At 37.2% G+C, this 12,356-nt stretch overlaps 1 protein-coding gene across 1 annotated transcript in view; it reads right to left on the reverse strand.

Annotated features, from left to right (window-relative positions):
* Nucleotides 1-12,356, reverse strand: part of GPR158 (G protein-coupled receptor 158) — a 452,410-nt gene that overhangs the window by 51,886 nt on the left and 388,168 nt on the right. The window contains 1 exon segment of the mRNA XM_021687154.1: nucleotides 6,952-7,061. Within this exon segment, the coding sequence (XP_021542829.1) occupies nucleotides 6,952-7,061 (110 nt within the window).

Here is a 12,356-nt window from a genome sequence, read left to right on the forward strand (position 1 = left end):
CCCTAAACTATATATTTTAATTCAAACCTATTTCCAGGAATCTTGATGTAAAATGTTGATGCTGTGACTAGAAACTGGAGCATGTATATATATATACATATATATATAGCAAAAACAAAAAGAGAAGTTTAATATTGAAAAGCTCTGAATTTAGATGTTATAAAATAAAGTGTATTTCAAAATTATGTGTCACAAAAAAATCAAGTAGGACATCTGATGTCAGACAAAATAAGTAAAGCTTTAAAGTCTCTTCAGTTTTCTGAGTGGGATACATTCCCATTTTATTCCTGTCTAATATTTAATATATTCTGAAAAGTAGAACAATTAAAAAATGAATTTTACTTTTATTTCTAATTGCATTTAAAAAGGTTACTCATTGATGTTTTAAAGGTCCTATATGAATATAGACCTCTAGTTAATAAAAGACATCTTTTATCAATATGCTTATATTTCCCAAATCTTTTATTCCCTATAAGTAGATTAAATTGAACATATTAATTCATAAATGAAGCTATTCAAGCCAGCATCATTTAATTAGCTTCTGAAAGTGACAAGAATAAACCAACATAACAATATTTAGGGTCATACAGCTGGGGTCCTACAGGAAGCTAGACAGGGCAGTATGAAGTCATTAGAAGGGTCAGGGTGGGGAGGAATGAGCAGAGGGAATTGTCTTATCCTCTAGTTAGTCAGAAATTTTATAATCAAAAAGTAATTCATTGGAGCTTAGGAGATTCTGTTTTCATGGTTTCTGGGGAGCCATCCATAAGGACTGGCTGTATGCAAAGTCCCATAAGACTCAGACTCAGGCAGCTCCGGACAGATTATGAGTATGCCAACAAAGGGGAGATGAGTACAGGAAGGAGAAGTGACAGGGCACAATATGCTTATTTCTCAGGTTTCAAGGGCGTCTCTTCTTCTAGGTCCTTCCAAGCGTATGAATGATCAGAATGACAGAAATGTAGAGCCTGCAAAACTAAGGTGTGTAACTACACACTTTCTGAAAGTTAATTAGAATCAGGATAGCACACAAATAGTTCTGTGCATTAGCATGAGTCGTTATGGTATACTATAACCTACTTGCTACTTCTTGACAAAGATTCTCTCCGTAATCAAACTTTAGCCAGCCTCCTCTGAGTCTTCTGCTCGACTGGGCCCAAGCTTTGGACTTCCCTTGTCTTTGCATTGCCCAATTGTAGCAAAAATCTTACTAAGTCAGCTTAGTGAGAATCTCCCACCTTTGATATCTGAGACCACATCCGCCTGCCTTTCTCAAGACTCCTGTCAAGTTGGTTTAGCCAGAAATTCTCCTTGCCTCTGATGCTTTCTCTTAGTAGTATTTCATCCACTGAACCATATCCTGCTCCTTAACTATAAATCCCCATGTTTCCTTTATGTATTCTGAGTTGAACCCAATCTCTCTCCCTCGCTGTAAAACCCATGTTGTTGTGCCCCTAAATAAAGTCTGTCTTACCATTGTTTAACAAGTGTCAGAATAATTTTTTTTTTTTCATTAACAATGTCGGAATAGCACCCTGACAGGGAAAGAGAGCTTCCTCAGAAGTTTATGAATGAGTCTCTTTTCTCTGGGACAATATGGTTCTTAAGAAATGTCACTATGAGTAATTCTTCACTTGAAGGTATTCTACATCCAGATCAGCAGCCAGAAAAGATGATCCATCACAGTGAGCTCAGCAGAAAGGAGGACCTGAAATCCTCATCATTTCCAGCATCCATATGGCAAACTCTTCCTATTTCCTAGTCAAAACGTAATGTCCATGGCTACATGGTCAAAGGAAGTGTTCTCGATATGTTATTTTGGGTGAGGTGGGCAACTGACTAAAACCGTTTTGAAAGTGTTCCATGTTCAAACCCCTATGGGCCATGATTTGGGACCTTAAACAACATTAATCTGTGAGCTGGGGTAAATGCAAGATTTTTAGAAGAATCTGTGTACGCCCACAGGCATTTTGCTCAGCCACCTAAGAACAAAGGTTGTTATTTTTTTATTATTATTATTTTTGGCTTTCATAAATGAGGGCTAACCAACACCTTGCTAAGGCAGATGGTTCTGCAGCTAATAGACAGTCTAATTTGCCTGAGTCTCTATCTCAAATTGCCTTCCAGCCAGTGGTTATCATAAGTTAAGCTAAAGAAGGCAACCTTCATTTTGTTATGAGTTCTTGGCTTCTCTAGACAGTCCTAACTTGCTTTTCTTTTGTTCTTTCAAAAATTTAAGGTATCTTACTGTATTTTATGTATCCTTATAAAGAATACATAAAATAAATAAATATAGGTAACTTCCAGTCACTTTTTAAAATTTAGGAGGAAACAACCAAAAAAATAAAATAAAATAAAACACAAAACCTTCCCACAAAATGTAAATATTTGGTGTTAATGGGCACAGTAGAGAAAACTGCTATGTATTGTGTTGTATCTAGAGCAAGGAGTACTGAATAATGTATGAAATGAAAATCCCTAGTCCAGAGCCAGAAGAAGGCTTTTTCACAGCTTGCTTAAATATTCATTTAAAATATAGTACAAAAAAGTCTTTTGTTTTTTTCTTGATTAGCCTTGGAAAAAGGAAAAAGGCCATTTGTTTTCAGAAACCATATTACGGGGAATAGGAAAATGTTCTTTTAGCATTAAGTTTCTTAATCTCTCTCCACCCCCTTTCATTTAAAACATTTCCTCATTTTGCCTCCTGAAAATATACTGGGCTTTTCTGAACCTTGAGATATTGCCTTACCAATTTTCTTAAAACAAACAAACCTAGCTTAGCAAGTATTCTGTGAGCCCACACAACCACACAAAGAACTAGATGTTCTTTTAGATCTGTCCTGTGTCATTCGTGTCCCAAGTCAAACTTCTGTATGGTTACTGAAGCAAACTCTTTATGAATAAACTTCTTCATTTTTCCTACTTCAGCTTTATTTTCTCTTTGATCCATATTAAGAGAGCTAAAACCTGTACCATTCTTCCTTCTTTCTCCAAAAAGGAAAAACAGTTTCAGGTTCAAATAAATTGCAGTGCATGAATGGCCTGCCAATGAAGTGGGGCAGTGGGACTGGCTTGCCCTAGGGTATAGGTAACAAAGGGACCCATTTGCCTGTAGAGAACTTAGGGCAATAATAAAGACTACTGAAAGTTGGTCTGCTTTTTATCACCATCCTGTGATAGTGATTCTAAACGTCAGTGATAAAAGACTCCTCTGTGAAGAGGCAAACCACTCTCACCCTGCCCCCAACTTGTTACACCCCTATATTGCACTGTTAATAAACAAAAGACTCTTTTGCAGTTTTCCTTTGGATTGGCATGGTAGTCTCTGACTGTATAATTCTCAAATACAGGGGGAGACCCCTAAATTAAAAAGTGGAAGATTTGGTAAAAGTGAATGAAACCTTTAAGATCCCTCCCAGGCTAATAGTATCATTTCTGTGACAGCGTGAGATCCTGTTCCTTTTTCATATTTGCACCAAGTTTTCAGGGCTACTGGAATTCTGTAAACACTACCATCAATCAGTGAGAAACCAGGAGATAGAGAAAGAAATGTTCCATAATTTTACTAAGCCTTGAGGGAAGTAAGGGAAATAAAACAAAAACTCAGGTCTTTCTTGCCGTCCTATTCTCAAGGGACATTAACAGTCACTTTATGTATCTGTACTGATAAATTCCTTAGAATTTTCTGCCTAGAGAGGTAGGATTTACTTTTTGAAAAAAATCTGGAGATAAAAAAATGAAGTTTCTATGAAAATGATATATGGCATTCACCATGATATCTTGATCCCTCAATCTATCTTGGGTCAAGCCTAGTTCCATGCCTTTCTCCATATTTTTCCAATGAATTTCCTTATTGCTTAATTCAGCCATAGTAACCCCATTCCCTTGATATATTTACACATATTCCAGTCATGTTTAGTCTTTACAACAACTTTACAGGTGAGGTGAGAAAACTGATTTTCAGATGTTAAAATAATTTATTCTTGGTTGTATAAATAGTTAATGGCAGAACTGAAATTTGAATTTGGATTTGTTAGGATTTATGCCTTTCCTCTTTTTAAATTTTTTTAAAGTTTGTTTTTTATTTAGTTATTTGAGAGAGAGAGAGAGACAGTAAGCAAGAGCACACAAGCTCAGGGAGAAGGAGAGGGAGAAGCAGAATACCTTTTGAGGAAGGAGCCCAACACAGGGCTTGATTCCAGGACCCTGAGATCATGACCTGAGCCGAAGGCAGATGCTCAATCAACCGAGCCACCCAGGCGCCCCTTTATGTCTTTCCTCTTTATCATGTTACTACCAAATCTTAGAAGTCCACATGTTACTTGAATCTAAAAGATACCAACCAAAGACACCCATGGCAGCTGCATTCACCATAACCATCCACCCATTCATTCACTTAACAAATACCTAAATATATAAATACAGGCACATGCACAACTAAGAATGGGGAACAAGAAACTGGTTCAGCCAGTCACTTCCAGTGGGTTATTCACATTCCTCTGGGATGCTAATTGTTCAGTTTTATAGACTGAAACAATATTGGAATCGGTTAAATTTAAGCAATATGAAAAAACATAATATAATATAAAGCCATATGGTTCAGACAGGATAAAAAAAATTCAGCTCATTAAGTTAGAAACAGTTTCTACTTGATTTAAACCTTCAGTGGTAACTCTTTACTACATTGACTTCTAAAGACATAGAAAATAGCTTTAAGTCCAGTCTTTGAAATAAACTAAAGAATGATGGACTAGTTTCTCAAATTCCAATCATTTGCATACCACAGTCAAGATTTCTGCCTATGTCTGTGTACTAGCTATATGTTCTTTAAATCAATTTCTATTTAAAATATTTTAAAGGAAACTTTATATTGCTACTTTAAATGAAAAACTGATAATACAGAAATAGAAAGTAACTATAGAAATACAGTGAGATGGTCATTAAGTTCTATCAAGGTAGCATTGCAATGGAAAGCTCTAGCCTGAAGCTTGATCTGCTCTTTGTTGCAAGGGGAGATTAGCAAGTGTTTGGCAGGTGTTAGAGACCTACTAGTTCCACACTAATTTTTCTCTTGGAAATAATCAGGATGGAAAGAGCTTCTGAATGGAAGTAATTTTCTCATGACATGATTCAGTGCTATTTAATACTGTGTTTGCATCCCACCAAACAGCTTCTTGCAGACCACAGAGTTATATGTTCTAGAAATGTGGGGACATCCAGTGAGTCAGGGGACTGTGAATGCATTATGTGTGGAGAGAACTGTTGGAAACAGCTTCTAAGTCTGTATCTGATGTTTTTATTCATTCAATCATCAACTAATATGTACTAAACACCTACCATGTATCAGTCATTGTGCTAAGGGCTGGGGATTCAATGGTAAGACCCTCACTTCAAAGAGAAAGTAAATTAGGTAAAAAAAGAAGAAGATAATTAAATAAACAAACTGTGTTATGTAATAGAGGACCCAAGAGATGCTAAGTGCTAGACTCATAGGGAGAGGGATCATTTTTTAAATCTCAAGAGGTCACCCATTCTCTCAGGGATTCTATTCTAGAAGGCTTATTGTCTGTTAGAGGCTGCCAGTGATTACTCATTTCCTTTGGTGAGCATCAGTTGAAAATAGCTATTGTATAAGGAATGGAAACGGGAAGATACTTGAAGACTACAAGGACATAATAGCAAAGTGTGCTGTGATGTGGACAGAATTAAATGAATGTCAGGAAGAACATTAGAGATTGGCCTAATCTTTTCCTTTTATAGGATATAGAAGCCTATGATTTCCTAGAGTTAGAGGCTGAAATGAGATTTAAGTTGGATCTCCTGACATCCAGTCCAATGTTCTTTGTACTATAGGACATATGTAAGAAAGGAATCTTGAGAGGTAAGGATATTTATGTTTATTCCAAAAAGATACTCTGGAGCATTCCCAGTAAGTAAGTACCAATGAAACAAAACAAACAAAACAAGAACCCCAAAAAAGAAATCAAGATTCTTATGTAGTAGACAGTAAAATGATCACATTTTAAGAAAGATTGAAAGGGGAATATTTAAGGACAAATATAACACATATTATGGCTCTAAGATAAACTGTTGTCTGAGCCATATTAAAATACTTTTATTGAGAAACACTTATGATCATATTAGCATGGGAATATGAATGGCTTACTATGTTTAAAAACAACTTTAAAGCTAATCAGCATAAAGGGTTTCCTCTATAGAGCTGCAGTTTTATCATGAGGGAGAAATTACATTCTCTCTCCAGTGGTCTCTGGCATCACTGCATTGAGAGAGCTTTGGAAAGAGGAGGCAAAGGAAAGCCCTTTGTGGATCGGTAATGTACTATATGCCTTTTTGTTCCGCATACTTATATACATTAAGAAAAGTAGGTGGTTTTGAAAGTATAAGAGCATTTACCCCATTATCTAATTTACAAGGCTGATAGAGCACACTGGTTAAGGAGGAAAGTCAAGAACACTATTTTTTTGAACTTCACCCATTGACTATCAGCAGGATTACCCTGGGGCATGTAATTCATGAATGAAGAACAGTAGTCTCTGTTAAGTCAGCGGACTGCTGAATTCTACTATATAAGGATTCTTTGGGAGCTCTGGACCTGGATCTTTAGTTGTATCATCTTTGTATTCTTTTCTGTTCTTAGCTAGTAAATACTCTCTTGAATTCATTCTAAACTATTTTTTTATTCAGAATTAAATTTTCCATACCCAATGGCACATTTTATTGAAATATGTTGTTCAAATTCAGTTGTATTAAAGATTTTCCTAGAGAATGCTAATGATATTGCCTTGAAAATGAAAAAAAAAAAGGGTACTGTCTTGCTGTCTAAATTCTTGAAATTAAACCATTTAAGTGGCTGACCCAGCTTGCAATTACATGCTAAGACAAACACTTTGATCCTCTCATGGGAATGAAAACTAGTGAAATACAATATACCTGTGAAGCTTGAGAGTGACAGTTCCATAAACAGTAGCAAAACCGAGAAGACGGACCCATCTGAGGAGAATACAGCGAAATGTGCTTGGCTCAAAGTACAAAATAACCACCTGTGGGATGAGAACAGAAAGAAAGAGACCTTCAGGATCAACTGATGACCCACAGACTAAAATCGATATTTCACATATGAATTTTGACATAAGCACACATCCTTTTAAATAACACTTTAAAATATTATTTTCATCATTCACGGTCCAAATCAAAAGACTACAGTCTTCCTATTGCTTTCAAATCAAACCTAAGTTCTTTATCTGACTCTCAGGAGTTTCTATCAATTGTCTCTAAGCCTTTGGCACATTCAAACTTAACTCTCTTTATTTCCCCAGATGGGCCAGCCAGGCTGTCTTCCATTGTCATACTCCACTGGAGCTTCGCTGATTCCCACCTCCATACTTCCAGCAGTACTTTTCCCCTGTCTGAACCAGCCGTGAGAGGATTATCCTGTATCGTACTCCCCAGTCAATCTACCACTTAGTACCTGGCTCAATCGCCTCACTAACTCTTCTCACTCCAGAGTTCTCACTGAGCAAATATTAATTAAACACTTACCATGAACCAGATACTATACTAGATGCTGTAGATACAAGGCCAATAAGAAAGAGAAGAGAGACCTGTAAACGAGGAATTGCATTAAAGTAGCAAAGGTGCTGTGATAAACATCTGGCAGGTTTGTTGGGACACAAGGAACAAGTGGTCAATTCTGGGTGGGGGTGGGGGCAGTCAAAAGGCATGTGCAAGGCAATGTATGTGTTACCTTTCATATGCTACTGGTGGTTTTGAGCAAGCCCTCATAGAACAGGAATAGGTTTGGCCCTGCTCAAGAAATCTAAAGAATAAGTGTTGTTGAAGAATGTAAACTTTTACTCTTATGCTGGAGTGGCAGGCCTGAACTGATTTTTCTGAAAAGAAGGTCATCATAACAGAAAAATACACTCACTCCTAAAACTCTGAGTGTTATTTTAGGTTTTTTTTTTTTTTAAATCCCAAAGATATAAATATTGGGAAACATAAAGCATAGCTGGGTGACATGGGGTGGGTGCTGACATTTTCTTGCTGATATCTTACCAGTGGGGCCCTACTCTCCAACAGCGCCAGGAATGACATTACCGACAACTCTCTGATGGTATTTCTCAAATAGTTCTACCTTATAAAGATATTAAACTAGGTACTTTCAATACGATTAGAATTAAATTCTCAAGGAGTGGAAATAAGGCTGGTATTAAGAAGAAATCAAAGGAAGGTAAAAATAGGTGTGGCCAGGAGATAATGTTGCTTTATGTATATGTAGTATTTGTCCTTAATTTTCTAATTCATTAGGTCTATGCTGAAAGATGCAGATAAAGATGTGATTTTAAAATTCATTCTACCAGGAAAGTGCTTGGAGTTATCCAAGAATTGATACAAAAACATTTCCTTTGCTATTTTCACAAAATAAGTTAAATTCTGTAAATGTGTGTTCTAGGTTTTAGTTCATATATTTATTTATTTATTTATTTTAAAGATTTTATTTATTTATTTTGACAGAGAGAGACAGCGAGAGAGGGAACACAAGCAGGGGGGGTGGGAGAAGGAGAAGCAGGCTTCCCACTGAGCAGAGAGCCCAACGTGGGGCTCGATCCCAGAACCCCGGGATCATGACCTGAGCCGAAGGCAGACGCTAAACGATTGAGCCACCTAGGCACCCCTAGCTCATATATTTTAGAAACAGTCCCTTTACACAAGAGTCCAGCAGTAATTATAAGTTCTGCAAAATAAGCTGTATTGTTTAGTAAGGAATCTGAGCTGAAGGAAGAAGGGAAAATTTAGGGGAAAAAAAACAAATGGAGAAAACTTGGTAGAAGATTAAGAGGTTAGGGGATATGTGTTCCTTCTCATGGCAGAGAGAAATGACAGATTAGAAACTAGTGAGAGAGAGACCTAAAGTCTAGAATATACAAAAATCTCAAATATTTCCACTAGAAATGACTTTAGAGTTTATTCTAGCACAGTGGATTCCTGGAATCTACAAAATCCTGTGACTTACTACAAAGTTTTCCATTGCACACCGAACAATGATTAAGGGCATGAGTAAGCAAAGGTGAAGAATGTAAGACAGAAGTCTGAATATTTGGAGGAAAGAACTGCTCTTGAATTGTTCAGGAACTACCGTTATAGCTTCAAACTTTTATTTCACAAATGAAGAATTTGAGGGCTTGTTACTGTAAATGAGTCGGTCAGAAATAAATGTTATCTTCAAAATAAACTATGTGAAAAGTCCAATTAGGATTCACTAATCATTGTGATTCTGATTCACTCATTCACTATTTATTTAGTCTGCAATTTAGAAGCCATTATAATAAATCAGATGTGGATTAGGTCCTCAAGTTATAGTTTAGAAGAGAGGATGCTCCATGTACATGATAAAAATAATGGCATGATCATACCAAATATTTATATAGTACTATTGCTAGACACAAAATTAAGCATTTTTACAGTATTTACTTATTTAATCCCCACAGTACCTTATACAGTAGGACTGTTTATTTTGCAATGGAGGAATGACACACAGAGAATTTAGGAGATGTGCTCAGCATCACACAGCCAGGAAATGTCAGGGCTAGGATCTGAATCCAGGCAGTTGAGTTCCCAAGTTCATGTCTTGCCTCTCTAAATAGTTCTATCACATGGGGGAGGTGACAAATGCTATCATTTGTCTGTGAACTGAATCATACTGAGGATTCAGAGAAAAGAGGAATTACTCTCAGTGGAAACAAGCGAAGTTATCGTAGGAGGTTTCACATCTGAGTAAGGACCTGGAGGAGGACAGGGTTTAAGTATATAAGCAAACAGGAAGTGGGGAGGGAGCCTGGGACAAAGGCTTGGTTGTGGGAAAGCTTCAAGAGTGTGGAGTGCATGGTTATGGACAGGAAGACATAAAGGGGAGTACTAAAAACCAAGCTTTAAAGACTTTATTTATTTATTTGACAGAGAGAGACACAGCAAGAGAGAGAACACAAGCAGGGGCAAAGAGGGAGAAGAAGGCTTCTGGCTGAGCAGGAAGCCTGATGTGGGGCTTGATCCCAGGACCCTGGGATCATGACCTGAGCGATGGCAGACGCTTACCGACTGAGCCACCCAAGCTTTAAAACAGATGTGGGACCAGTTCATTGTAAGCTTTAAATAAAAGGGTGAGGAATTCAGATTTTATTCCATGACCAAATATATCATTAAACTTCTTTAAATTGAGATCAGAAGTGTGTTCCTGGGAGTTAATCTGGCAGCATCACATGAGATGACTGGATGCTATGGAAGGGGAAGATACTGAAGGTAAGAAGGCCAGTTAGGAGAAATCACAACAAAACAAAACGAATTCATCTTCCTCACCGAATCTTTTCCTTTTCTTACATCTTATTTTAGCATCCTCCTTTACTCTAGTCCCCAAATGCTTCTGCTTCCTTAACTCTCCTGTGTAGAACCTTTCAGTGGCTCCCAGGGTTCTTATGAAAAAGTCTAAATTATTATTTTTTTAAAAGACCATTTATTTGAGAGAGAGGGGGAGAGAGTGTGCATATGTGTGCACAGGGTGTGGAGCAGGGAGGAAGGAGAGGGAGAGAGAGAATCCCAAGCAGACTCCACACTGAGTGCAGAGCCCAATTTGGGGCCTGATCTCATGGCCCAGAGATCATGACCTCAACCAAAATCAAGAGTCAGATGCTTAACCAACTGAGCCACCCAGGTGCCCCAAAAGTCTAAATTATTTAGGATGATAGATACCAGCTTACTTCTATTACATCATTACTTTCCACCTACTCACACCTTCTGATTCTTGCATATGCTGTCCCTTCTGACTGGATGTTCCTCATACAATCCAACTGTCTCACCTGTACCTGGCTTACTCCTATTCACCTTTCAGGCTTCAGTCTAAATCACTCCTCCTCTAGGAAGAGGAGGCCTTCCCTGTGGCTTAGCACGCCGTCCCTACTTGATCACAGCACCAGATCCACAGCACTGCATTCCATTTGTAAGCTTTGTGACAACCATGTTTATCATGTTCAATTCTGTAATACTGGCACTAACTAACTAAAGTCCAGGCACACAAAAGTGCTCATAAATATGTGTTGAATGAAAGAAAAAATACAGCTGTAGGAAAATGGTAAAGAAGGACATAACTACTGTAGTGAGAATGGGAATTCAGGCATTCATGAGCACAGAGGAAAGAACATGCCGAATCAAGAAAATTGGGCAGGCAGCTGATTATTTGTTGAGGCAAAAGCGAATAAAGTGTCAAAAATAATGTGAAGATTTTAAGCCTGGGTGACTGGAAGGATGATTGTGTATAGAAAGAAACAGATAAAATAAAAAAGATGCATCAATCTAACTATGCTAGCTCTACTTAGAAACCTCCTCACCCCACTTCATCCTTCATGTCTCAGCTCAGAGTTGGCACTCCCCAGACTGTATCAGGTTTCCATCTTATCTGCACACTATTTACTTGTATTGAATTCTGAGCTTTCCTTCATCACACTTAACAACTCTATTTTGATACAATTGTTTCTGTAATTAATTTGTTAAATTTGTAAAATAATAAATTTGTTAAATATGTCTACTAGTTAGTTTGTAAGTTGCATGAGGGTAGGGATTGTAACTATCTTACTCATGATTGCATACCCATTCCCTAGTATTGTACCTGCCAACAGTAGGTAACCAATCATAGGTAACCAAGGAAAGAAACTTAAAAAAAGGAAGGGAAGGAGGGAAGGAGAGGGGAAGGAGGGACAAAAGATGGTTAAGTTTATTTTTTGATATATTGAGTGTAAGTTGTCTATACAACATCTAACCCAGATCTAGCTTTTTAGTAGTTAATATACTCCATAATGAGAAAGGGGGAGAAAAAAGATAAGGAAGTTTCAGTATTTTTCAAATCTCAGTATTTCAACTTTTCTTGTTAAATATAATGTATATAAACGTATAGATCACAAATTATTGTAACTATCCCTTCCCAAATTCCAAGTTAATGACAAGTTTTATAACAAACCTTCATAAAAGAAGAAATGGAGAAAACCTAAGCCACTGGGCCAAAGAATTTATGAATGATGATGATAATACAAATAGCTGCCATTTTATGTAGCATTCATAATAGCTGCCTGTGCGTGCGCCCCCCCACCCCAACTGATCACTGTGATAGACATCTTCCTTACATTTAGGGTCTAGGTATACTTTATTATTCCCATTTTAAAGATAAAGAGACTGAACTTTAATGGGGTTACCTAATTTGCCCTGGTTATAAAAGATTGTTTTTCAACCAGAACCCATAAAAAGTTCCTCTACTAGAATAACTGCCTCAGGTATATTTTCAAAGTACATAT

This window comes from Neomonachus schauinslandi, chromosome 5 (assembly GCF_002201575.2).
Source record: "Neomonachus schauinslandi chromosome 5, ASM220157v2, whole genome shotgun sequence".
Taxonomy (NCBI): Eukaryota; Metazoa; Chordata; class Mammalia; order Carnivora; family Phocidae; genus Neomonachus; species Neomonachus schauinslandi.